This window comes from Fringilla coelebs, assembly GCF_963513975.1.
Source record: "Fringilla coelebs genome assembly, chromosome: 16".
In the NCBI taxonomy this organism is placed as follows: Eukaryota; Metazoa; Chordata; class Aves; order Passeriformes; family Fringillidae; genus Fringilla; species Fringilla coelebs.
Genome location: NC_140042.1, coordinates 2,098,619 through 2,125,406, shown reverse-complemented (window position 1 = coordinate 2,125,406; position 26,788 = coordinate 2,098,619). Strand labels below are relative to the sequence as shown.

The window sequence follows — 26,788 nt, the reverse complement described above, 5'->3', positions numbered from 1 at the left end:
CATTTTACTAGCCCTAAATAAAAAATAATATAAAAAATATGAATTTGCAGCTATGAACAGCACCTACAGGATGGAATCCCCCTGGACCAGCCTTCCCTGGTACCCTGAGTCCTGGAATTCCTCTGTGGAGTTGTGGATCCTGGTCTTGTCCTGGCTGCCTGCAGCCCTCCCTGGAGCTGGGGCTTTGCTTACAGGGTTTGGAGAGGATTCAAGGTTTGGGGTTTTGGGCTCACTCCCTCTGTTGCTCTCATCCCACTGGATTGTGCCTCTGGAAAAGTTTTTATGGCCGTGGTTGAACACTCCACGCTCCCTCCCTGGGGAGCAGCACTGCCAGCCCCATCCCTGGGCTGGAGGTCATGGACCAGGGGGTCAAGGACCAGGCACCATCCTGGGGACAAAGGGACACTCAGGCTGAGTGGGGAGCTCTGGTGAGGGGTGACGATGGGGCTGGGTCCTGCCTGGTCAGTGGCAGCGTGGTGAGGGTCACTTGTGGATGGTCACTCAGAGGTCACCCATGGATGGTCACTGAAGGTCACTCATGGATGGTCATCTGTGGATGGTCACCTGAAGGTCACTCATGGATGGTCATCTGTGGATGATCATCTGTGGATGGTCACTTGAAGGTCACTTGTGGATGGGGTGGACGTAGCTCCGTGGGAAGAGCCCGACACGGCCGTAGATCTTCCCCTGCCACCAGTTGGGGTCAGGGCAGCCCAGGACCTCAATGATGTCCCCACGGAGGAAGGGCAGCTGGGAGCCCTCCTGGGCTGAGAAGTCAAACTGGGCTTGCACAAATCGGGGTCTCTTCACCTGTGGGGAAGCCGAGGGCCGGGGTTGGTGGGAGGAGAGGGGTCCCCACCTGCCAGCCCCTGGCACTGGGGAGCACTGCCTGGGTCCCGGTGGGGAGGCTGTGCCACCACGGGATGAGGACCAGCCTTGGGATGCCTGCTTTGGAGAGACAGAAGCAAGAAAAGGGGAGTGTGGAGTGCTGGTGAGGAGCCCAGGCACAGGGGCACACCCCAGGGCACAAGACTCCCTGTTCTTGCTGCTGGGACACCCAAGATGGGTGCCCAGGGAGGCAGCTGGCACCCTCTCCTTCCCAGGTCCTTCCAGGTGCTGGAGCCTTCCAGATCTCAGCTCCCAAAGTCCAGTTTTGCCACCTCCACAACCACTGCCCCAGGGCCTGGCTGTGCCCTGTCCTGGCTCTGCCACCTGCCCTGGGCATCACCCCTGGCCTGAGGGACAGGGATGTGTGCCCTGCCCTGCCCTGCCCCTCTGAGCTGCTCTAGGAGCTCTTCCTCCCTGCAGCACTGCCTGTCTCAGGCTGCTGCCCCCTCTCCTGCTCCTCACCCCCCTGAGCCAAAGGGTGAGTGCCAGCCAGGGATGTCCCTGTCCCTCTGCAGGGACACTGAGCCTCGAGGGGGCTCACACAGGGGTTTGGGACCCACGGCCCCATCCATGCTGGTACCTCCTGGGTCTGGTCCTCGTCCCACAGGAAAATCTGCTGCTCTCTGGCGATCGTGGTCATCCTGTAGAAATCCACCAGCTCGTTGAGGGAGTTGAACTTTTCCTCCCAGAGGAAATATTTGCCGTTCCTCTCCCGGAGCACCTTGAAGTGCTGGATGTGCTTCCCATAGCTGCAGAAGGAGGATGGATGGATGGATGGATGGATGGATGGATGGATGGATGGATGGATGGATGGATGGATGGATGTCACCCTGGGGACATCCTGGCAGTATCCCCTGAGGTGGGTAAAGCCTGGGTGTGCTGGCAAGGTTGGGGTGAGCCCATGGGTCTCACTGCACCCCTCCTGCCATGGGGTGGGGGTGATGGTGGCACTGGGGTCCCTTCTGGCCTGCAATGAGGACCCAGAGCTGAGTCCTGCTGCAACTCACCCCACAGGCAGCTAAAGCTCAGTGCCCAGACCTGGCACAGGGGGGGTCAGGGGTGGCAGCGTGCCAGCCACATGGAGGGCAGGTGGCTTTGTCCAGGGCCACATCTGGGGAAGGCTCGATGAGAGCTGCAGGTCTGGGCACAAGCCAGGAGGCTGCAGAGGCTGGGATTGTGCTCCTGGGGACCCGTGTGCTGCAGGAGGACGGGGCAGGCAGGATGTCCCTTGCTGTCACCTCGCAGGGTGTGCCTGGGGTGACAGGTTGGGGCGCCCCGGGCAGGGGCGGGACCCGGCTGTGCTGCCGGTGACGCGGCAGAGCTCGGCTCCCTTTCATTAGGGGCAAGAACCTCCCGAAACGTTCAATTAGGGATTAAAAGTGTGAGAAAGTGTCTGGCTGGCCTGGGGCCGCCCCCTGCTCCCCAGGCCGGGGCAGGGCAGGGGTGAGATCCCCGGGGACAGGCTCTGCCCGTTGTACAGCCGGTGCCGAAGTCCTGGGGATGCTGAGCCTTTCATCCTTGGGGATGCTGAGCCTTTCATCCCTGGGGATGCTGAGCCCTGCATCCCTGGGGATGCTGAACCTTTCATCCCCGGGATGCTGAGCCCTGCATCCCTGGGGATGCTCCGGGCTTTGCTCCCGCTCAGCTCGGCTCCAGCCCCGCCGTCACCCACGGGGCTGTGTTTACGGGTGTCCCTGCGAGGGCAGCGGTGCAGGAGCAAGAAGCAGCGGGGATGGAGGCGGAGCTGTGGAGGAGAGGAAGGAGGGGAAGGTCGTGTGCGAGGCTGTGCTGGATGTGTTGGGGACACGGCTCCGCAGCCCCTCCGAGGTGGCCAGGACAGGGCAGGGCGCTCAGCCCTTCCCCAGCACACACGAGGGTGGCCCCAAAGCGGGGGTGCAGGGACCCTTCCCCTCCTGCCGCTTGTCCCAAAGGCATTTACCTGACGGAGAGGGAGAACTCGCCCGGGGCGCTCTCGCTGTCGCGGATCAGGAAGGCTCCCAGGTGATTGCGCTGGAGCAGCCGCTCCTCTGCCAGGTTCCGGGAGATCCTGCCCGCGTACCACCTGCGAGGGGCACCGGGCTGAGCCCCGCGGGCACCCCGGGACACCCCGGGACATCCGCAGCCTGCGGGGTGGAGGCACCGAGATTCCCGGTGCCGCCGGGAGAGGGGTCTGCATCGGGCTCCTCAGGGGGCCGCGACCCTGCCGGGGCAGTTCCTCCCTTCCCTCCCCCTCCTGGTTCATCCCGGAATTTTCGGGGTGCACCGCGGGCCGCTGTGGGCGCGCTGCCCCCTCCGCGTCACCGGCAGCCGCCACCGCATCCTGTCACCTGGGCTGTCACCCCTCGCCTCGGCTCCGCTGTGCTGCCTGTCCCCTCCTCCGCGTCCCTTGGCCCCCGCTGGGAACAGCCCTTCCAGGTGTAGAGCAGAAATCTCTCAGTGCCAGGGTAAACCCCTCCTGCTGCACCGCCGAAGGCTCTGCAGGAGGAGAGTCCCCGAGTCCCACCCCTGTATTTCAGGATATTTCAGGTCTCTGGGCTGGGAAGATTTCCTGCTGCGTAAGAACTGCCCGGTGAATGATCAGCCACGGAGCTTAGCACAGAGCCAGCCCTCCAGGTGCTGCACGGGAGAGGCTGTGTCTCGCCCGTGCCCGTTGTTATCCCAAGCTGGAGAAGCAGTGGGATGCGCCCCGGGCTGCCCCGAGCCCACGCGCTCGCTCTGGCATTTAAATGTGATTTACCAGGGGCTAAGGATATATAAAACACAGGCTCAATCAGCCATGGATTAGGCTGGGCTTTAATAACGCGGTAATAGGATCGTGTTTAATGCAGTCATAATCCCATAACGCTTTGTTGTTCCCCAATTATCATTTATTCAGTGGCAGCTCGGTGTGAGGGTTGGATTTCTGGGGGTACGTGGGTGTGCTGCTGCCTCCTGTCCCCTCGGGCTGTGGTGGCACTGCAGACTGACCCCCCATCTCTGTGACTCAGTTTCCCCACGTGTGGGACTACCCTGGCTCATGGCAGACCCTTGGGAATTGGGATTGTTGCCTGCCTGGTGGGATGGTACTCACGGGTGTGGCTTGACCTTGATGTAGTTTTTGGGGACAAAGCCCTCCCGGCCGAAGAGCTCAGCCTTGTACCAGTTCTGGTCATCCTCCATGTTGAGGATCTGAGGTGGGAGAGGAGCAGGGAGGCGTCAGCCTGGCTGCCATTCCCCTGGCAGAGGGGCTGGGGGGGACCCCATTGCTGCCCCAGACCCCACAGCACCCACCAACCATCCCCTGGGGAAAAGGGGGCTCTGGCAGGGCTGGCACGCTCTGGGGGCTTTGGGGTCATGGAGCTGGAAGGTGCCTGGTGTTGTCCCAAACCCCTGCCCAGGGATGAGGGTGGGGATCTGTCCCTGGAGTAGCCAGGACGGGAGCCAGGCCCCCGCGTCCCCCGGGACGGTGGCAGTGGGTGCTGACACCGCTTCCGTGCGACAACAACATTTTCCAGCCGCCCCCGCAGGGGCCCGGGGCCGGCACAGCTGTGAAAACAGGATCCGAAACCCCGGGTCAGGGCACGGGGAAAACACGGCGGGAGGCAGGCACGGCACGGCGGGTTTGGGGCTCTGGGTTCCAGCCGGGATGTGCCCCCGTCCCCCCCGGGGGGCTACAGGGAGCCAGGGGTCCGGGAGGAGCCCGAGAGGGGTGAGCACATGGGCAGGGAGGGGGGCCCTCACTCCCATCGCAGGGCTGCTGCCCCCCAGGGATGTTCAGAGCCCCCCTGGAGCTTTTTGGGATTCCCAGGTGACATCTAAGAGCCGACCCCGTTGCCAGTGCCTGGGTGGGTGTTTGGGCACGTGGTCCCCGCTGCCGGATCCCTGTGACCTCCAGTGCCCACCGGACAGGGAAAACGTGTCCCAGCCCCGAGGGGCTGCCACAGAGCACAGCTGGTGGCACTGACAGCCACAGAGGCCACATGCCATGTCCCAGCTGGGGTGTCCCCTGAAGTTGTGCCTGGTGGCACAGGCAAGCAGGGAATGCCACTCCACGCTCCCAAACCCTCGAGGCTGGCTCCTTATATCCCACAGAAAGCCCCAGAAGCATTCAAGTTAGGGACAAAGAAAGCACCGGTGTCACCATGGGCCCACTCCGTCCCCGCAAAGCAACATCATCCACCCCCCCCGGCTGGTGAGTGTCCCCGGTACCTTCAGGGTGTCCCCTTTCTGGAAGGGCAGCTCGTCCTCCTCCGTGGCCTGGAAGCTGTACAGGGCCACCGACTCCATGGCACTGGGGGCTGCAGGAGGGTCCCGGGGCCCGCGGGGCTCCGGGCTCGGGGCTGCGCGCACGGTGCGGCGGCGGCGGAGGGCAGGAAACCGCGCTGATGTCAGCGCTGCCGGGGCACCAGGCGGGCCCTGCCGCGGCCACAGCTGCCCAGATGTGCGGCGGAGGCGGGGGAGCCGTGCCAGCCCACCCGGCTGCCAGGGGATCCATGTGGCCAAGGATGGCGGGAGGATTTGGCGTTTCCCCCGCGGTGAGTGGTGGGCAGCGGCCGGGGTTGGATGGAAACGGGATGGTGATGGGCTGGGCACGGGGTGAGGATTTTGGGAAGGGTGTTTGGAGAGCACGGGCAGCGCCAGCAGGGGAACCTCTGCTTGAGGGGCTTGGTGGGAATGGTTGTTCCAGAAGCAAGAGAATGACGGAGGCGGAGGGAGGCGGGTGGATGCACACACCTGGTTTCTTTGGAATTCAGAGCGAACCCTCCGTGGCTCAGCTCTGAGCAGAGAATTTCAGCACAACTGATACGGGCTCTTTGGGCTGCGGCCCCTTGAGCGGGTTGATTTTTCCCAGTTTTCTTCTGCAGGGCTCAGGGAATAAAAATCCCTTTTAGACTAAAACTGAGCACTAAAACTTCCTGCTGCTCCCGTGGGCGTCAGGCACGGTGTCTGCAGGGCTCGCACGCCGGGGAGCATTCCCAGCGGGAAGGTCTCCGGAGCTGTTCAGCCTTCCTGTGTGTGGGCTGGGGCAGGGAGCTCATGGAAAATCCGCCAGACACTGCCTGGCTTTGCAGTGAGGAATCAAACCAGGGACAGCTGCAGCGCAGTCCCTGCCCGTGGGTTTGGGCATTTTCCAGCTCTGCTGCCATCTGCCCGGGGTGGGACGAGCCATGGTGCTTGTAGGGCCACTGTGAGGACACGGGCTCGGAGATTCGCCTCTCCCAAACCTTATTCCCACTTCCCGACTGCATCCGAAAAGCAAACGCCCTCTAGCACCCCACTGAGGCCGCTCCCAGCGCCCGTGGGACGCAGAGAGGGATGTGCAGGGTGTCACTGGGTGTCCCCACACCCAGCGAGGCACAGTCCCCACGGTTATCCTGGGATGTGCTGCTCCCAGGGGACACGGAGCTGCTGGGGAGGCCAGGAGGGTCAGGGAGGCCGTGGGAAGAGGCTCCGAATGTGCTCGGCTGTCACAGGGAGGAGGGGACTCAGCAAATCCCCACATCCCAGAGAGACCCAGGGGATGGGAATGCAGCAGGAAATCATCTTGGGATGAGCTTCCTCTGTGCCTCAGCAGCCCTGCGTGGATGGAGCTGGATGTTCCCTGGGGAAAGCAGCCCAGCAGAGCTGCTGCTCCCCAGTGCTGCAGCCAAGGGCCTGATCCTGTCCCTGCTCTGTCAGCCCAAGTGGATGATGCAGAGGCCACTCCAGGCCATCCCATCCCATCCCACATGGAGAACAAGAGGGCAGGGAGGGTGTTTGGGAAGGGGTCGGTGTGGGAGAAACCTGCAGCCCAGGAGTGGGTTATGGGGGTGACACCGGGAGCAGGTTTGGGGTTTGGATTCCTGGGGCACCAGGGAGGCTTTGGGGGCACCTTGGGGTGTCGGGGCTGGAGCCACACGTGTTCCCACAGTGCCTGGGAGGGGGCACAGGGCAGAGGGTCCCCAGGCCGGGCTCAGGACCGCAGCAGGATGGGATCCTGCCAGCAGATGGCAGCAGTGCCCCAAGGGACACTGGGGACACTGGGGACACTGGGGACAGCGCCACCTGCCCCTCCGCTCCGGCTCCAGTGAGGCAGGCAGCCCCTCTGGCATCTCTGTCACATCACAGCCCCTCCCCGGCCCCTTCCGCTGCCCCGGGCAGGGTCCAGGTCCCTTCTCCTCGCGGCTCGCTGTCCCTGACTGAGCACGCGTGCTCACGGCGGGGGTGACAGCAGCACCTGCACCCCAAGAGAGGCTGAGCTGGCCAGAACCGGCTGTGGCCCCTTTTCTGGGTCGGGAACCAAACGCTGCAGCGTTCAGCTGGCCCCCGGGTGCCCATCCCAAGTCGCTGTGCCAGCCGCGAGCCCATGCCCGGCAGGGTGGGATCCTGGGGGATGCGTCCCCTCATCCCTGTGCCCTGCATGTCCCCAGCGTCCAGAGGGACACAGGAGGTGCCACGCGGTTGCTGTGGGTTGGGTGTCAAAGCCTGAACTTTGGGGTTCGGTCCTGAGCTCAGCTCAGCCTGTGGGGAGATCCCAAGGGATCCATGGATCACCCGAGGGATCCCAAGGATCACCCGAGGGATCCCACCCTGCCCCGGGTTTGGCCACCAGCCCACGCTGCCTCTCCCTGGGAGCAGGGGAGCTCTGTGACCCTGGGGACAGCTGAGGAAGGTGCCAGGGGCTCTGGCACAGGTGGAGGAAGGTGCCAGGGGCCCTGGCATGGCCCGTTCTTGCCTGCAGGGCCATTCCAGGCGTTGGGAGCTGCCTGGAGCTCCGGCTGACTCCCGACTTGCCCAATCTGCCCAGCCCTGTTTCATCAACATCCTGTGTTTACCTGGCTGCAAAATCCCCACGCGGGAGGGAGGAAGAGGAGGGAGGGGAGCCTCTTCCCCTTCCTCTGCGGCCTGGGGAGCTTTGTTATGGACACCAATCCAGGCTCCCCAGCTCCTCTCTGGCTGCTGCCTCAGTGAGCCCTTGCTCTGCCCATGGAGGGAGTGTCCCAAGCCTGGCTTTGCCTGCCAGGGGGCTCTGAGCTGGGCCTGGATGGTTCAGGGCTGGGCAAGGGGAGCTGGCTCATTGCAGATCCAGGCTTTGCTCCTGGAGCATGGAGACGGATGGATGCTGCCCCAGGACACAGCATTGTGCTGGGGGCTGGGAGTGCAGCACAGCCAGGATCCAGGCTCGTGCCTGGGATGGGGAACGTGGATAAACCCTGTAGGACAAAGGCTGCAGCTGCCTGTGTGCCCAGGGATGGAATCAGCCCTTCCACTGGGGACCTGGATGTCTCTCGAGCCCCTGCACAGAGAGGAAGTGACATCCTGGGCTAGAAAATGCCACATCAGGGCCTCCAGACAGGATCTCAGTGTCAGCACTTTCCCCCTGGAGCAGAGCCCACGTCGGTGACTCCTGAGCGCTGGAGCCTGTGTGTGACCCAACTTCTTAGCCCACACAGAGGAATTGTGTCACCATTTACACCCTAGTGTAGCTGAGGACAGGGGATCAGACCCCTCTGGGCCCCACATTATCCCACAGGATCTGTAGGAAAACATCTGCAGGAGGAGCAGACACAGGGATAAAATGAACATGCTCTGGGTCAAGGTGGCCCTAAAAGGCTCCTTGAGGTGCTGGTGGTCTCCAGATGTGGTCTCCTCAGGGTCAGCAGGGGTGGCTGGGGCTGGTATTGGGGTTTTTGAGCTGGTAAATCAGAGCAGGGCCCGCTTGCCTGTGGTGTAGGTGGGTTGGGAAGTGGGACTGTGCTCTCATGGGAGAAGCCCGAGGGCAGGGGGCTGGTGGTGGGACCTCACTTTCTGCTTTTGGTCCCAAAAATGGGTCTGGAAAAGGACTGGAAGTCATGAAGCCTCGGGTGTGGAATTCAACCTACAAGAAAGGAACATCTCAAACAGCCTCTCCAAGAGGGATACAGCCCTGGATGGTGGCTGGGATTGGCCTCCTGGGAAAAGCCAAACCCTGTTTGGGTGAGGAGGGAGAGCCCAGACAGAGCAGCCACAGGGGAACAAACAGTGAGGGCATCCTGGGAGTTCCCAGGACTTGGATTTGGGCTGCTGGATGAGGTCACTGCCAGTGCCTGGGCTGGGGGCTCAGGCCAGCATCGTTTACAGAGGTGTGAACCATTAATGGCTTAGTCATCAGCTGGAGGTTATTTGCCTCCCTGGGCTCTATAAAAGGCCCTGGAGGCCGCTTCTTGGGTTTGGACTGAGGAGAAGGGACCGTTCTCTCTTGTGGCTGTGTTGTGGAGCTACTCCTGAGATCCTGCTGTTCCCTGGGATGCGCCAAGAGCTAAAGGTGAGCTGTCCCTCTGTGTGGTGGTGTCTGTGTCTTCCCTGGGGTGACCAGGAGAGGCTGGAGCTGTCCAGATCCACCTGGAGCAGGTCCTCGGTGTGCAGCTGGCAGCAGATCTCGTGTGCCCTGTGGCTCTGGTATCCTGGCCCTTGGCTCTGTCCTGGGGCCTTGCTGTGGTCACTGACACACCTGGGGGTAACTCTGGGACCTGCTGGGTGCCCTCATGCAGGTCAGGCTCTGCTCCAAGCTGTGGGAGGAATGTTTTCTGCTGAATCCTGCTGTGGAAATGTCTGATGGTGACTCCCAGGATTAGCAAATGTGTCTGGCCTCCAGTCTCCATCCTTGGTGCTGGGCTATGGAGAGGTCCCCATACTAAAATTTCCCAGGTGTGCTGGTGCTCAGCATGGATGGGAGCTGGGAATGCTCTGCCAACTCTTGTGGGTCCTCAGAATCCATTCCCAGGCAGCTGAAGCTGGAAACCCCCCCTGTGCTGCATTCTGTCAGCACAGCAGGGAGGTGCAGAAGGTCCCAGCACTGCTTTGATTCACACGGGACACAAATGAAAAGCGTCCCTTTAAATGGAAGCTCCAAAGAAGCGGGCAGGAGGCTGGGATTTGGGTGTGGAGGCTGTTTGCTGGCGGTGTTTGCCGTGGGGGGAGGCTCCTCGCCCGAGGAGGAACCACCCATGGGCAGGGGATCTCCAGAGCTCCCGCAGGGCTTGTTTGAGGGGAGCCGGGAGTTTGGTCACATCCAGGCTCGGCCTGAACGGCTTCCAAGAATCTCCCCCTCAACAGGAGCATCTGTTATTTTTCTAGGAATTAAAAAGAAAAACCCACCGCAGAAGGCTGTGCCGTGTGCGTAGGTGAGGGGACCGTGCTGTCACCCTGCTGTCACCGCCGTGACTCACCCGGGGGGCTGCGACTCCCGGGAACAACAACAAAAAATAAATGTGGGGAGAAATTGTGAATGATCGCTGGCTGCCGGTGACTGAGCTCGCCACCGGGGTAGTCAAATTTCGGTTCCTCCTTAGGGCTGGCTGGTTAACAAAGAAGTTATTAATAACCAATTAAGGCGCAGCTCACGTCATGCCTTCCTCTGGGAGTGTGGCAAGAGCGGCCCTGGTTCCTCCTTCGGCTCCGTACCCACCCTGCTGCTTTGGGGCGACATTCGGGCAGGTGTCCCCTCCCCGCAGGGCTGCTGGGGATGGGGACATGCCAAGGTGACACCTGCCAGGGCCATGGTGACACCTCCCAGGGTTGTGGGTGACCTGAGGCTGGGGCATGGCTGAGCTGCTGGTGGGAGAGGAACGGCGTGCGGCAGGAATTTGGGCAGTGCCAGCGCAGATGGTGACAGCCGTGGGGACACGGAGGGAGGAGGAGGAGGAGGGTCCCTGCTGGCCAGTGGTGTGCGCGGTGCCACATCCCGGGCAGAGCCGGACGCGCAGAGAATCCGGGCACTGTGCTGCTCCTGAAACCGCCTATTCAGGGCACGGACGGCAGCACAAGAGGGAGGAAGCAGAGGGAACAGGGAGCACTGAAGGCCTCTGTGTGTGGCCGGACGGATGCAGGTGCAGCTGTGGATTCCCCGGATGCTCCACGCTGCCCTTTCTTGCTGGGGATGCACTCAGAGTCCCCCCAAAGTCCCCAGCCCTGCTGTCACTCTGATTTATTCTTCTTGCCACACTGTCCAGCGCTGCCTTTTTTTTTTCCTGTTGGCCTGTGTGGATTCTCCAAAGTGTCACCCAGTGTTGGGCTGTCCCTCATTACTCTGTCTCCTCTCCTCAGCTGAGGATCTGCAGGAAATGTTTAGTAATTAAGTAGCTGTGAAAACTCTGCCCAGCCTGTCATCAGCTGGGGCTGAAATCAGCCCCAAAGGATCCATGGGAGAATCCACACACGTGGCCTCGCCTGTCCCAGCCCACACCCTGCTGCTCCTTTGGAAAATCGAGCTGAATAAAGCTGCTCCTTTGGCGGCAGAGCCCTCTCAGGGCACTTTACCTGAGCAGTAATTTTCACCTGTGCGAGGCAAGAGGAAAAACTGTGTGCAGGTTTTTTAGGAAGCCACAATAAAACGGATGAATTCCTCCCAAGGGCAGTGTTGGGCTGTGATTTCTGACACATCAGCTGTGGCAATCCAGGGTAATTTCACCGAAGCCTCTCCAGATATCTGTGTGTAAATGAGAGCAGGATCTGGCCCGTGTTGAAGGAACACTGCCCAGGGGGTTGCTCCAAGATGTGTGTTCTTGCTTCCTGCTCTCTTAGCAAATGCAGCACTCCTAGGAGGCAATTCTGCATCTTAAATAGAAAGCCAAGGCACTGCTTTCTCTTGAAGTATTCCTGTAGAGCTGGAAACAGCATTTGCTTCAGTGGAAGAGTTTGAGATCCCCAGGAAAATGGGGCCTGAGCCCCCTCCCTGTGAAGCTGATGGCAAAGGAACAGCATTGCTCTGACAGGGCTCATGATGTGAGGCACTAACATTAGCACAGGTAATAAAAACCCTCCCCATGTAGGTGTGTTTGGCACAAGATGCACTTTCAGTAGCAAGCAAAGCATTTGGCAAAATCCTGTAAAATATCTGTTTCTACACTGTGTTCCTCTCAGCATCTGAAATGCAGATTTGTCATCTTCCTTCCTCCTTCCTCCCCTCTCTTCCTCTCCCAGGCTGAAAGAGGAACTCTGGGTTTTGCTGGTTTTTGGGCTTTCCTTAGTGGGGGCTGATGGTCACTACAGGCTGAGCAGCTCGTGGAGCTGCTGATGAGGTGGCAGCAGGACCCAGTGGTGTATTATGTCCTTTTGTCACATTAATGCCACATGATGATGTCCTGCTGTGCTGGAGAAACAGCCCTGCTGCACCAACTTGTGGGAGACCCTCAAAAACAGCTTGGGAAGGGGCTACAGCCCCTCTCCAGTGTGGGCACCTGTGTCTTCTCCCTCTGGAAAGCAGATTAGCACAAATTCTGTATTCCAGCCTGATGCCTGCTTGCTGCTCCCTCAGCTGGGATCAGGAATGCAGCCTCCAGTGGTTTGCAGCTGTGCTGTTCTTGGCTCCCCGGGGCAGAGACAGCTCAGTAAATCATTTTAGCATATGTTTAAATCTCCCTGAGCACCTCTGGGTGCAGAAGGCTTAGGGAATGTGCCAAGTGTCTGCAAGGCTCAGGGGAGGCTTTAGGCTTGAGGAGGGTGCCAGTCCATGGAGAGGCTGGAGGAAGGAGCTTCCCAGGGATGGAGCTTTTGGGAGAAACCCAGGAGAGCTGAGGAAAACAGCACGTGGGTGCTGCTCTCGGCCTCTGCTCTGAAGGATGGTAAACACGAAGGGCTGGAGCTGGGAGCCAATGTGTGGGAAGATAAGAACATCCATCCTGCTTAAAACCAGGTGTCCAGTCCAAAATCTGAGCACTGGCAGTGTTTATAGCAAATGTTTGAGGATAATGGGAGGATATAATTGGAGAGGGACTTTTCTCAAGGGTGTGTAGTGATAGGATCAGGGGGAATGGCCTTAAGCTGAAGGAGGGCAGGGTTAGATTAGGTATTCTTCCCTGTGAGGGTGGTAAAGCCCTGGCACAGGTTCCCAGAGAAGCTGTGGCTGTTCCATCCCTGGAGGTGTCCAAGGCCAAGCTGGATGGGGCTTGGAGCAACCTGGGATGGTGGAAGGTGTCCCTGGCTGTGGGTGAGGGTTTGGAATTGGATGATCTTTAAGGTCCCTTCCTACCCAAACCAGTCTATGATTCTCTGATAAGAGGAAAAAGTGAGTGAGCAGACAGAATTCCACTCTGTGTTCTCCTTGGATTCAGTAATTCTGGGCACCTCCCAAACTGGAGCTGTGATTGCAAGATGCATCTTGAAAGAGGCACCCTTGAGTGACAGCATCTCCCGTTCCCTGCCTTCCCCCAGGCTCTGATCTCAGAGCAAAACAAGAGGTCCTGCCCTGCCTGGAGGGAAAACATGGGAGTCTCACGTTTCTCTCTCAAGTGCAAGCTGCAAAAGCTGATGCAGACACGCTCTGGAGCTGTAATGAAGAGCAAGGCACAGTGTGCTCTGTCAGTTTTCATTTTAGGGTCAGCTGGTGGCTTCTGGGAGGAAATGGCCTGCACAGCCCAGCCCTTCCTCCCCAAGTGCTGGAGATCCTGCTGAGTGCAAAGAACTTCTCAGCTGAGCTGTGCAGGTGCCACAAACCCTTCTTCCAGCCCACTGGTGACACATGAGGGCTTTTCATGACATCAGGCATTTTGGGCTTCTTTAGTTTTCCCCCTCCTGGATTGGATTATTTAGCTGATGTTTCACCAAAGGCCACTTTCAGTACTGCTAAAATCTGTTGTGGTTGTGCATGGTTTGCACCCCACATTCCCCCCCCCCAAATGCTCTGAGTGACGTGGAAGCATCTTGAGGGACAGAGGAAACTTGCTGTCTGTAGCAACTTGCTCTGCAGTTATTTTTGGTTGAGGTTATTGTGGTTTGTGTCCCAGAAAAGATGGGGCCGTGCACAGCCAGTTCCCAGCAGCTCTGGTATTTGCCTCTCACCTTTTCCTCTCAGAGCTGTTTGATTTCTAAAAATCAGAAGGCAACGGACCCCTTTGACTTCCTCTCGTGTTCACAGGGTCAGGGAGCAATCCTGTATTTCTCCATCTCAGTCCATAAGAATGTGGAAGCTTGTAGGAGTATTAATTACAGCCAATTATAACCTGCTTGACTGGCTGAGGTGCTCAAATGGCTCCTGAGACTTGCTGTTGTTGAAGAGGAACGTTTTCCTTCCACCAAGCTTTTGAGGAGCTCAGAGCAGGGCTGACCCATGGAGCAGCTTGGCTGGGCTGTGTTAGGATTGAACACGTTCTGGAGGAATTCTTGCCTGCAGTGCTGTGCAGTTTGTTTGCTTTGTGGAGTCCTGATGGCTTGTCATGAATCTCTTCCAGCCCAGCTGGTGAATTTTTTTAATCTGCTTGTTTATCACACAGGGACCATGTATTTACAGCTCTGCAGCATTGTTTAGGGTTTTTTACAGAGTGAAAGTTCCTGGGAAGCCCTGTTGAAGATGAGATGGGGCAGCAGGGACAAGTTTGGAGTCACAGCCATGCATGCAGTTATGAAAGTTTCAACTGGCTGTGTGAGCCTGGGAATGGAGGAAGTTACTTTGCAGAAGTGGGAATCAGAAAGCCAGAAATTGGGCCAACCAATTAAGAGACTGGCTGGATGCTGTGCAAACACAAACCAGACAGCTCTCAGTTTTTCTCTGCAAAGGGGGAAAGCTACCAGCTTGTCAGTGATGGGCACCCAGCTGTAGTCCAGGGATGTGGAGCACTGTTCCAGCCTCTCTGTTTAAAAGACACAAAAAATACCTGCAGCTTCCAGCACTTGCTCTGCTTTGGTGGTTACATCGTGATGTCTGAGAGCAAGGCTCTGAAATGTGAGCCAAAACTGGCTGTGGCTGTGCAGCTCAGCTGCCAGGGTTGGAGCTGAGGTGGCTTTCCAGGCATTGGATGCTCTGGGAGCAGAGCACACATGAAGGAAGCTCCAGTTGTCCCCATAATGCCCCAAATCTCTGTGAGCACCACACTGTGGTGTGATAATGCTGATTTCAGTGTTGGCACCCCTGACTCACCCCAGGGAAGGGGTGGATGATTTGCTCCATCTGATTCCTGTGGGGAGGGTGGTGCTTTCTGGGGTTTTGTGCATAAAAATGAAACTCTTTCTGCTGGACCACGTCCTCAGCAGTGGCCACAGGCTGCGTGCTTAGTTGGAGGTAGACATCATTTCCCCCCCTCCTCTACCAGTGTACAAAGTCTTTTGACACCCTTTCCAGGAAAAATCCTTGTCCCAACAGAAGACAGGAGATCCAAATCCCAGGGGATTCTGCAGAGCCAGGAGTGTAGCTCCTGACACGTTCCTCAGAGCCGAGCCCACAGGGCGTTTTCCCTCAAGGTTAGAAACAGCTGGGAGGAGTGAGGATGATCCCTGGCCACGTGAGATCCTTGTGCAACTGCACAGGTCATCCTGCAGTTTGGAAGTGATTATGGAGCCTCTATCAGTCTGAGGATGGGCCTGGGGCAAAAGGGAGGGGCTGACTCTCAGGGTGACATTCTTTGGAATGAGGAGGAGGAATTCTGATGGGTGATGTTGTCCATCAGCTCCATCCTGGCAGGAAGTCCTCTTGTTGTGACAAGGAAGAAGTCAAGAGGGATTGAACAAACTGTACCAAGCAAAAGGGAATGCTTACAGGCTCTCCCTTGGTGACTTGCTTTGGGGAGCCAGATGGTAACAATAAATGAGCCTGACTTTGCTGGGCCTGAGTCTGCCACTCCAAACTGTGCAGATGGTCCTAATGGGTGAGTGCTCCCAGCCTGGAAACAAGCAGCAGATCCAGGCTCTTTAGGTCAAATGTGTTCCTTGTGTCCTATAAACCCAGAAAAATACCTCCTCAGCAGTCGGTGTGGCCTTGCATGGCCCTGTCCTCTCTTTTCTGCTGATGTGGGTGCTGATCTGAGCCTCTGGTGAGCTGGTTCAGGGAGCTGAACTGGCTGAGAAGCAGCACTCCCCCCAAAAATAGTGATTAATCTTCACCACAGGTGGTATGAGCTGGTGCTGGTGGCAGGGAGGGAATGAGAAGGGGTGGTGGAGGAAGGGCAGGAACCACAACACTCTGACTTAGGTAAATTAAAACTTGTGGAATTTCACCCCGAGGCTTCAGTGGGATTTAATGTAAGCAGCACGGTAGCCTTGGCTTCTTGCTGAGGCATGGGAGAAACTGCACCTCCGGAGCAGTAAGGAGAAAGGAATGAGGGAAGGTGCCCACAGATGAGAACAGCTCCAGCTTCTAAAGAAACACAACACTTGGTAATTACTAGAACTAAGCACATTCAAACGTCACTGCCTCTTGCACTGTCAGAGCACATTCATTTTGAGAAAATCAGAATGTGCTGGGCTTGCATTCTCCCTTCTCTTTTCATGAATCTGCCAACGTGTTCAGAAAAGGTCTGGTTTGAATACCCATATTAGAGGTGTATTAATTTTGAACTTGTCAAAAGGAATATTTGCATTGGAAACAGTTCTACAAGTTTGTCTGCATCACGAAGGGAACGAACCCCCTCCTGCTGGCTCTGTTCTGATTAGCTTGGGTTGCTTCCAGCTGAACTCAGGCACAGGCTCACTGGGCTCTACTCTCCCATCCTTCTGCTTTTCTCCCTTATTTAAAGATGTTTGAAGAAGCCAGGCTAAATATGATGGGAGCTAAACTCTTATTTTGGTTCTCCTCGCTCTGTAGACAAACCCTGGAAGTGTGGAAGGGCTGCAGACCCTGTGGATCCATGTGTCTAATTGAAGCAGACAAGACTGTAACTCAGACTTTGCATATTTCAATGAAATATTCATGAATCCAGGAGAGAATAACCCGGGGTGAACATCAAGTTGTATAATCTGAATATATTCTCTATAACTGTCAGCAACACGCAGACAGCTCAGAAAATTCCGGGGAGGGTCTGTGCTTGTTGAGAAACATCTCGCTGCTTTGGCTCTAAGGACAATGATGATTGTGTTTGCCCAGACTATTTAATTAGCAGATTTCCCAAATTGGGCTCTTAGGGACTGAAGTCCCCATTTACCCCATGTGGAAGCATGTGGCTTCCCGGGAAGGCTGGGAAGCTCCAGCTGCCACTGGAGTGGAGGGAGCCCAAGCTCCTGAGACACGAGGCAGTTCCTCACTTGGCTGTTTAATCCAGGCTGAAGCGCCGAACATTAAACACACCTTCATTAGAGGATGCTCGTCTCTATTTCTGCATTGATTCCTCTGAAGACCTGCAGGTTAGGAGTGGGAAGGAAAATCAGTAATGGAGCAAAATGACTGTGATTTAGAGATCGGATTGCACGCAGCCAGGGCCATGCATCAGGATAATGAGATTCAGTCTTGTTTGCTTACAAGCACTGGAGACAGAAGCAGAAAATGTGATCCACCAAGCCAGCTCTCAGGAAATGAGGAACAATAGAGTGAGGAAATCAAATTTCAAACGGCAGGGATATATTTATCGAGTTTTCCTTGGGATTTCTGCAGAGCTTTGGGGCGTTCTCTGGGCAGTGTTTTTTCGGGCAGCCGACATATGGCAGGAGGATTAGATCACTGCAAAGCACCGTTGGTTGTGACCTATTTGTTAATGCGGGGCTGGGGTCAGCGACAAGAGACAAATGCACTTGTCACTGTTTGGGGCTTTTCAAGTGCTGCTCCTGTTGTCCCTCACACCGTGGCCAGACATTTGGAGCAAACTCATTAGCTAATTAGTGGTGTGCTCAGCCCCTCGTGGGCGATATTCCCATTATGGCTGTGGGACAGGCCCTCTTGAGGCTCCCTGGCAGCTGCTCTTCCCTAGGTTAGTTGGGAGGGCAGCTGGGGGAGGATGTGCCTTCCTCATCTTCTCTGGGAGAGTCTCCTGCATTCCAGACATCCCATTCCTTATCCTCTGGCTCCTTATCCTCCTGCTCCTTGCCTACTCCCACTTGCTGGGTCCACTGCCCCAGTTCGTCTCTGTGACCAGTGAGAGGACCTAAGGGCACGGCGTGAAGCTGTGCCAGGAAAATTTAGGTTATCAGGAAAAGGATTTTCACCCAGAGGGTGCTGGGGCACTGGACAGGTTCCCCAATGAATGGTCATGGCATCAAAGCTGCCAGAGCTGCAGGAGTGTTTGGACAATGCTCTCAGGGACACGGTGGGATTCACAGAGTCACAGAACAGTTTGGGTTGGAAGGGATCTCAAAAACCCTCCAGTTCCACCCCTGCCATGGGCAGGAACACCTTCCACTATGCCAGGTTGCTCCAAGCCCTATCCAACCTGGCCTTGGACACTTCCAGGGATGTGGCAGCCACAGCTTCTCTGGTCAACCTGGTCTAGTGAAAGGTGTCCCTATCCTTGGTGTTGTCCTGTGCAGGACCATGAGTTGGATTTGATGCTCCTTGTGAATCCCTTCCATATCCTGAGGATATCCTGGGCATCTGTGAGCTGCCTTCTCCACGTGGATTGCTCTGCTGGTTATCAGGGTGGTGCCACAGCTCCTGGCTCCTGGTGCCCATCTCAGACTGCAAATCGTGGCCTTGGACTCTGGTTCTGCCAACGCAGCTGAAATGATGTGGGCTGGGAAGGATCAGAGACAGCTCGGGTCAAGATCCAGGTACAGCCTGCTCCAGAGAGGGATGGGGCAGGGCTGCAGTGGGAAGTGTTCTGCACCAGCTCCTGCCTTTAAAATCACAGGACAAATGCAGTGACCTCCTGTTGCTAATAGGAAACAAGAGACATAAATCCACTGCCACAAGTCTGCTCAGGGGCCATCAGGAGGGAACATCCCTGGGCAGTTTGGGCAGGGTTCTGCTGGTGTAGCTCTACCATTCATGTACCTGCCCAGGGTAGCAGGAACACTGCACTTTAGGGCATTAACAAGGATATTATAATAAAAAAATAAGTGATTTTACTTGGCTGGTTTGTTTTACTCGCACTAAGGGGCTTGATCTGGTTGATAGAGAAGTGTTTTTTTGGTGGAAGTGTGCCAGCTGCAGGAGGTTTTTGCTGGGTTTGCTGATTTGCACACTTAATGATGTAGACAGACACCTGGGATGGAGCTGGGAATGGAGAGGAAGCTGCCTCCTGCTCTGGAGAGCTGTCTGCCCAGATCTGGAAGGAACACAGGCAGGAGAGAAGGCAGCAGGAACAATCCTGTTCTTCCCATTTTATTTTAACCAAGAGCTTTCTTTTCCTCCTTTAGAGCTGTCAGCACCTGATCATTAGGATTAATGAACGTGCACAGAAACATTGGGTTTCCATCATTGCTGTTTTCTTGCAAAGAAAAGGGGGAAGTATTCTTTCAGCTCCTGCTGATACCATCAGATGTGTGCTGATCCCTTATTTTTTCCACCCAGAATTTAATCCTGCCTAGCTCAAGGTTAACAGCTAAGCCAGAATCACAGATTGCTGCAGAAGATTCGGAGCTTCCCAGCTCCCAGATGGTGTTCAAGGCATTGGAATGTGCAGCATTTCTAAACAAGTTGCTTTTAATGCAGCTCACCCGGCGTTTCACTGCAGTCCCCGTTCTTCTGTATTTAAACCTTAAATCTGTGGCAGATTTGATTGTGGCTCCATGGGAGGAAGGGCTGGGCTCTAAGTGATGGATGCTCCATCCATGGAAGTTTTTAAGGCCAGGTTGGAGCAGCCTGGGACAGTGGGAGATGTCCCTGCCCTTGTCAGGATATGGAATGAGATGATTTTTTTAAGGTCCCTTCCCAAACCATCGTGGGATTTGATGAAGTTTGCAGCACTCAGCCTGACCTTCCTTTCACTTAAAAGCAGTGACTCATCAACTGGATTTTGCTCCACATTTCTGTTTTCCTATGCTTTTGTAAGGCACGATTCCTCAGGAACTGGGGTTTTAAAACACCAGCAGCAGTGCCCTGTGCCAGCAGCGATCCAAGCAGAGCTCTGCTCTCCAGCTTCTCCCCTGGCCCACACCAGTCCTGACTGTCTCCTGAGCAGCCATGTCCCGTTTCCTTGAATTGTCTCCCGGTTTTAAGATGGGAACAAATATATTCAGGGAGGACTACAATGGGAGCAGAACCCTCCTCCAGCCTGTGTGCCGGACACAGGTTTAGTCATTATCCCAAGGGGAAGGACGTGTGCTCTGACCCACCCAGACCCTCCTGCCACGTTCGAGCCTCCGTGTCCCTGCTGGGCTCCCCTTCATCACCCAGCGTGGTGACCCTGATCCACAGATATGTCCATAAAGTGTCCCCTTAGCCATAAATGTGGTTATTCTATATTGGGATCTTCAGCGTGCTGTGAGAGGCAATGGGAGCTGTGCCAGGGAGGGTCAGGTTGGACATTGGGAGGGATTTTCTCATAGAAAGAGTGAATAAATATAGGAATGGGCTGCCCAAGGATGTGGAGGAGTCACTGGCCCTGGAGGTGTCTAAGGAAAGGCTGGATGTGGCACTCAGTGCCATAGCTTAGTTGACAAGGGGGTGTTTGGCCACAAGCTGGGACTTGATCATCTCAGGTCTTTTCCAAACTAATTCATTCCATGATTCTGCTTTGGGGGCTGCCAGCCCCCACTGGACTTCGATTTTTGGGGGGCTACCCTGCCCTGAAATCGGTTTCTCCTGGGTGTTGTGAGCATGGAGGGGGAGTGCGTTCCCCAAGCCTTCTCCTTCCATCAAAGGCAGCCCCAGACCTGCTTTAAAGTGCACTCTGATCCATAAATGTGGTTATTTTGTACTGATATTAATTATTTTGTATTTTTTGTCCCTGGATTTGGGGGATCTCTAGCCCTGAACCCAGTTCCTCCTGGGCTCTGCGAGCACTGAGGGGGATCCCCAAGCGCTCTCCTTCCATCAGACCCAACCATGGCCCTCTCTAAAGGGTTCCCTGACCCACAAATGTAGTTATTTTGTAATGACAGACTTGTTTTGTATTATTTCACCCAGGTTTTTGGGGGACCCCTGAACGCTTTGAGCACTGAGGGGGCCTCCCCAGGCGCTCTCCCATCCAAACTCGCCCGTGCCTGGGGGCCGATCCCGCCTCGCTCCGCACTGGCGCCGGGTCCGGCTGCCAGGAGCCGCGCCAGGAGGGAGGGAAGGAAGGGAAGAGGGAGGGAAGGAGGGGAAAAGGGAGGGAAGGAAGGGAAAAGGGAGGGAAGGAGGGGACGGGCAGCGCCGCGTCCCCCCCGCCCTCAGCGCGGCCGCGCCTCGGGGCCGCGCGCGGCCGCCGGTTCCGCCTCCTCCGCCGCCTCCCCGCGGCCGCCGCCGCCATGTTGGATGGTGCGTGTGGGTGTCAAGCGCAGCCCGCGGCCGCCGGGCACCGGGACACCGGGACACCGCGCCCGCCCCGCGCCCGCAGGTCAGCGCGGCTCCCGCGGGCCGCGGGACGGGGGGTGGGAACGGGCGGGCAGCCCCCGCAGCGCCGCCTTTCCCCTCGGCGGGGCGCGGGGTGGGCGCGGGAAGGGCCCCCGGGGGTCCCCGCGGGGAGGGCGCGGGGCCGCGGTGGCCTTTGTTGTCGCCGGTGGGTGGCTGGGCGGGCGGCGGCGGGGACGGGCCGGGCCCCCGCGGTCCCCGGTTTGGGCCTGGCTGCCGATGGGCCTCCCGGGGCTGCGGGGGATGGCGGGGCCTGCGGGCTCGGGGGGCTCCCGGCGGCGGCGCTGGGGCGGGGGGGCTCCGGTCCGCCCGGTCCGACCCCCGCCCCGGCGTTGTTCACCTCCATCGTGGCCGGGCGGGGGATTTTTTGTTGTATTTTCAGTGATATCGTTGCTTGGGAGATGTGTGTTAATGCTTTTAATGATTTTTAAGGGTCTGTTTTATATAGGGGGCTTGGACTAGATGATCTCCAGAGGTCCCTTTCAACCCTAATAATTCTGTGATTTTCTGTGGTTCTGTGATATTCTCTCTCTCTTCTATATACATTTACACCGATACATACTTACATATATATTTTTAAAAATTTTTACCTGCAGTACCTGTGATGCTAGAGATTAGGGTTGGGTAGTCAGCGAGCTGTATTACATTATTGCTGTGAAATATATTGAAACGGTAATTATCACAGGCTGCCCGCAATGGAAGTCCCCTATTTTAAAGCCGTAAGGCTTTAATGTAAATGTTAAAATATTCATGTTAAGATTTAAAGCTCTAAGGCTTTAAAACTGGTAGCGTTTGGTCTCAGTTTTATGGGTGTGTAATGCTTCCCCCTCCCCCTTCTCAAGTACGGTATCGACACGGATCTGAAAAGCCAAGTGAGATTTTAAATTTACAGGAGTTGAACATATTTCTTGTTCCCATCTATTAAGAAAATAACCTGAATTATCTACATGCTCATCCATTTTCAACAGGAGGCCCACAAGACTTGTTAGGATTGTGAAGCTGTTGCAGATGTTACGGGCTGTAGAGTCTGACTTGAGGAGTTTAAAATGCAAATCAGGCCACGAGATTAAGTTTTATTATTCTCTCCACTGAAATATGTGTTTTATGGTAATACAGAACTCTTGCATAATTCCAGTGTGTTGCTGTGTTTTGTGAGACACAAGGTCATAGGAAATTGTATTGTTGGGGTGTGGAATGTGGGATGAATGATTTTTTAAAATCAGAAATATATTGTAATGGTATCTTTAGCAAAATGCAGCCTGTTTAGGAGTTACTTCTAAATATGTTTGTCTTGGCTGATTCTCAGATGTGTTATTTTTGAACAAAGTCAAGCATAGAGTTTTATTGGGAGGAATCAAAACTTTTGATAAATTTTTCTTATAGACTCCAAGTAATGGTAAACTAGCTCGACAGAATTTCAGAGATAATCTTACCCATATTAAATATTTAACTATGTTATCAAAAATTATCAAGCGCAAATGACCCATGAGTGTGCATTCCTGAAGGCGGGTTCTGATAAGGCCAAATTGACTGTGGGTTCCATTTGAGGAAGTTTGACTTGGGGGTGCTGATTGTAACTTCCTCTATTCCATGAAGTTACTCTGCAACATTGCACCTGTGTCACAACAGCTCTCTGACACAGCAGCTTGACTTTTACATCTGCTGAGGAGTGGAAATTGTTATCAGCCTTTAAGAAATGCAAGGTAGCACTCACAGGATCTTTGAATCCCAGAATGGGTTGGGTTGGAAGGGACCTCAGAGCTCATCCAGTCCCACCCCTGCTATGGCAGGGACACCTTCTGCTATCCCAGGTTTTTCCAAAAAAGGTCCAGCCTGGCCTTGGACACTGCCAGGGATCCAGGGGTGGCCACAGCTTCGCTGGGAACCCGTGTCAGGGCCTGCCCACCCTCCCAGGGAGGAATTCCTTCCCAATAGCCCATCCAGTGCTGCTCTCTTGGCCTGTCACTCCAGGCCCTTGTAAATAAATATCCTCTCTCCCTCTTTCTCCACCTCTCCATGGACTTGTCTCCTGAGAAAAAGCAGACTTGTTCCCTAGGTAGAAGCTAAGCAGTGATGGCTAATATTTGGGCAAAAAAAAAAAATGCTGTTTGTGAGTTACCTGATGGGTGTGGAAGGACCAGAGGAGAGACCCCTGACTGTCAGGCAGCCTGGCTGGTGATGTTCATGTTGGTTTTCACTTCCATTATTCCTACAGTCACATTTAATGAAGAGTTCACAAACATCTGATGTCCAATATAATGCAGGCAGCAGAAATGAATTCAGCTTGCACTGACCACATCGTTATTTACATAACTGGTTAATCATGCTAGTTTTGTTCCAGCTGTCAGCCATTTGATTGCTTTAAAACTTGGAGCTTTTAAGAAGCCTCAAATCTTGGATCACTGCTGGGAAATGCCAAAGGCCTAATTTGTTACTTCATAAAAATGCTGATAGTCTCTCTTGATACAGAAATCGGGGTTTTGTTTCTGTGGTTGGTTTTTTTTTTTTTTCCTTTAGAGAGAGAGAGAACAATCATTAAATGATAATCAGTTTAGGGGAAATACATTAAAGAGTAGTTAGGATGTTCCTGATCTTGCTTTTCTTAGGTCTCATATGTGGGATGGGGAAATGACTCTGGCTTTTGCTTGGTGTAGAAGAATATAAGTTACTCTAATACCTTTCTTTAATGACTGGTACTCAGGAAGCAACTTCCCAGTCTTGCAGGGCCATATTTGCAGAGTGCTAAAGTGTCCCTTGGGATGTTGCTAATAGAAAATGAAATGTGCCTGCTTTGTAGGAACGCCTGTAATGTTCTTTTCCCACTTCACCTCGCTCTGATCTGTGCAGGGAAAATATCGAAACGTACCAGCATCCTGCTGGCTTAAGTGCTTCAAAGAACAGCAGGTTTTTGTGTGTTTCAGTAGCCTGGCTGCTCATTAAGAAGCAGGAGACTCCATGGAGGAGAACAACATGGATTGCTGTCCCCTGGAATAAAACCTGCCGGGGCTGATTGTAGGTCTGCTAGCGTTGGTGTGCTGCAAGTTTGGTACAGACTGGGCTATGCTGAATAACAGACCCTAAAAAGCCTGAGTGAATCAGTTTAGCTGGTTGTTATAGGACTGCTTTCCTGTTCTGCGTGGAGAAAGAATTCAGAATGGATTGAATGTGAGTGAATTTAGAGACTGTGGGCTTCAGGATGGATCTAAAACTCAGTGGCTGTTGTGCTGAACCTCTCAGGGAGTGGTGCAGCAGTAGAAAGCTACAGGAAAACTCATATTCTTTACTTATCATTTTACAAATAACAGTTTGTTTCTGGTTTCCAAATTTGGGGTTTGCTTGATTTAATGATGATGCTTCAGACCATTGATAAAGGTGAAGTAGTTGGGTCAGAAGGTTCTGTGGTGTTTTCTGTAGGTTACCAGTGGTTGTAGGCAGAGTTTAAGGAGAGTAGCTTATGTTACCAAGATTGGGCTCTATGTAAATATCTAATAGTGAAGTTTGTATGAATGATGATACTAATTAGAAAATCAGTATAGCAGTACTTTGTGTTTGTTGGTTGCACTGGCTCTGGAGATGTCTGCAGAATTCAGTTTGTAATTCACTACTGTGCCTTCTGTATGGAAATACAACTTTGAGTTATTATGCTAGTGAGATGCTTTTCTTCTGTATAGATTATTTTCAGCTCATTTTTCCGGTATTGTTACAAAAATTGAACTTGAATTGATCTCAGAGCCAATACCCTGTGTTCCATTAATTGTTAATAGTGTGTGTCTCTGTTTCCTGTCACCCAGGGCTGTTAACATAAATGCCTCTAACTGGTGCCTCGAGCTTGTGTTCAAGGTCAGGCCTGGGCTGTTCACGCCTCCTGTGCCTTGGCTTGCCAAATCCAGCTCTGTGCAGGTGGGGTAGCAGGAGCTCAGGCTTGGACAGGTCCCCACTGGCAGTGGGAGTGCAGCTGCCTCTGCTCTGGGACTGGGTGAAACCAGTCCCAGCCCAGGCCTGGGTGCAGCTCCACCTTGGAGGCTCCCCTTATCTGTGTTTTATGCTGGAGGTGGCTGGGGGAAGTTTGAAGGAGTCTCAAACACACTCTTGTTTTGTTGTCATGATCCATACAAATTGTTTTCAAGGCGCAGTTTTCCTTCCACTACAGGAGTAGAGCTCTCTGAGCTGCCTCGAGTAATTAGTGCATGAGACCTCTGCAGTTTCCTTCCACCCTGCTCCTTTTCCTGCCTTTCCTTCCACCCTGCTCCTGCCTCACCTCCCAGAGCTGTTTTAGCCACGTTGTCTGCAGTGCCTGAGTCTCTCATGTCACCATACAATAAATCCTAAATGGTCCTGAGGTCCAGGAGAGTTTGGAGGGTAGCCCAGGCAGGAGAAGGCCTCTGTGCTGCTTCTGCAGGCTTGGGACAGACCTGGCTCTTTGAGGCTTTTTGGTTTCTCAGAACGCAGCACTCAGTGAACAATACTTGTACAAATGAAGTAATAAATTAGTTTTTTGAAAGTTCAAAGCTGCTTATGAGTTTAAAACCATTCCAGACACCTTAGTTAGAGATGTTTTATGTTCACCCTACTAGACAGAAATCTGGAGACTCCCTTGCCTTGTTTGCTTTTCAATATTGCAGGAGTTATGGCCAGTTTTGGGGGCTGGAGCTTTAGAACTGATTACTTAAAATACATAGTGCAGTCTGGGGGTCGTGGCTAAAATTCAGCAGCCAGACACTGATTTAATCTCTCTCCTGTATAACCTCATAGAGACTCCCCTGCCCTTCTGGAGATGTCACTTACATAATGTGATGGCTTCTACAATCCACCTGGGAGTTTTCATTATTTAGAAGCAGAAACCCAGGCAGAGCAGGCTCCTGACTTCTGTTGGATGGGTTTGAGTTTTGCCACCAAGAAATGCTACAGCAGACGTGGTACCCCTGCTAGGGAAAATACCAGCACGGGGGACAGGGTACTAGTGATGGCTGGGATGTTCTTTTACATTTTTATCTTTATTCTCCCCAATCATATTAATTTCTAGACTTAACATCAATTTAGTAGTTTCTGAACCTTTGCAAGGGCAATGGTCTTTTCAGAGCTTTGCTAGAACAAAGACATTTTAAGAATCTTAATAGAGAATCGTATAATCTTATTACAACTGCTCCTGTTTAAATCACTTCCTTGTACTTAAATAACAATCTGTCACCAGCTATTTCTTGATTGTAGTTTTTGTCAGTTGCAATTTATCCCCCTCCCTGGTTTGGTTAAAGTTTTTTTTCCCCCCTGATTGTGCAACCTGTAGCTTGGCAAAGCTTCTTTCTCACACAGTTCTTCTGAGTCCACCGGGAGTAATCGCATGAGTAAATTGCTCGCTGGTGTAAGAGCTGTGCAGTTCACAAGTAAAACCTTTGTGGGACAAACCCCACTGAAACAACTGGTACAGACAGTTCTGATATTCCTCAGAGAGAGACCAAACAAAATCTTTTTAAAGGTAACTTCCTCCCCTGAGATGCCAGTACCAAAGAATCCCTCAGACACGTTTCCCTCTAGGTGGGAATTCTGTTCCCAGTAGGTTCCTCCTGGGGATGAGCAGACCCCAAGCATCACCTCAGTTTTGTCATTCTGATTTTTATTTATTTCTTTCTTTTTAGTGATGAGGATTTCTTCAGCCAAATCTGTTGACCCAATTGCTGCTGAAGCTGCTTTTCTACTGACTTTCAGCTCTGTTTGGACAGGGATGAGGCTTGTGACAACAGCAGTAAGGCAGAGATGTTTGCTCTAACCTATGAA

At 54.4% G+C, this 26,788-nt stretch overlaps 2 protein-coding genes across 5 annotated transcripts in view; one reads left to right on the top strand and one right to left on the bottom strand.

Moving 5' to 3' along the window:
* Nucleotides 1-624: 624 nt before the first annotated feature.
* GRAP (GRB2 related adaptor protein) lies at nt 625-5,209 on the bottom strand (the record flags this gene model as incomplete). Of its 2 annotated transcripts, none has more annotated exons than XM_084216651.1 (5): nt 5,077-5,209; nt 3,959-4,056; nt 2,828-2,950; nt 1,469-1,637; nt 625-948 (listed from the first exon to the last, which is right to left on the bottom strand). In XM_084216651.1, exons 1-5 carry the CDS (start codon nt 5,152-5,154, stop codon nt 625-627), a joined length of 792 nt encoding a protein of 263 aa, XP_084072777.1. In that variant the 5' UTR covers nt 5,155-5,209. The 2 variants fall into 2 exon arrangements, with proteins under 2 accessions (XP_084072777.1, XP_084072778.1); XM_084216652.1 differs by having other exon boundaries at nt 625-810.
* A 15,666-nt stretch (nt 5,210-20,875) lies between these two features.
* EPN2 (epsin 2) overlaps nt 20,876-26,788 on the top strand; it is a 43,187-nt gene continuing 37,274 nt past the window's right edge. For 2 of the 3 annotated variants that reach the window (XM_084216693.1, XM_084216691.1), the window contains exon 1: nt 20,876-21,002. The gene's annotated coding sequence lies outside the window, so the exon portion shown is untranslated. Of the gene's footprint in view, nt 21,003-26,649; nt 26,757-26,788 lie in introns of all 3 variants that reach the window. The other variant, XM_084216692.1, reaches the window with a different exon arrangement.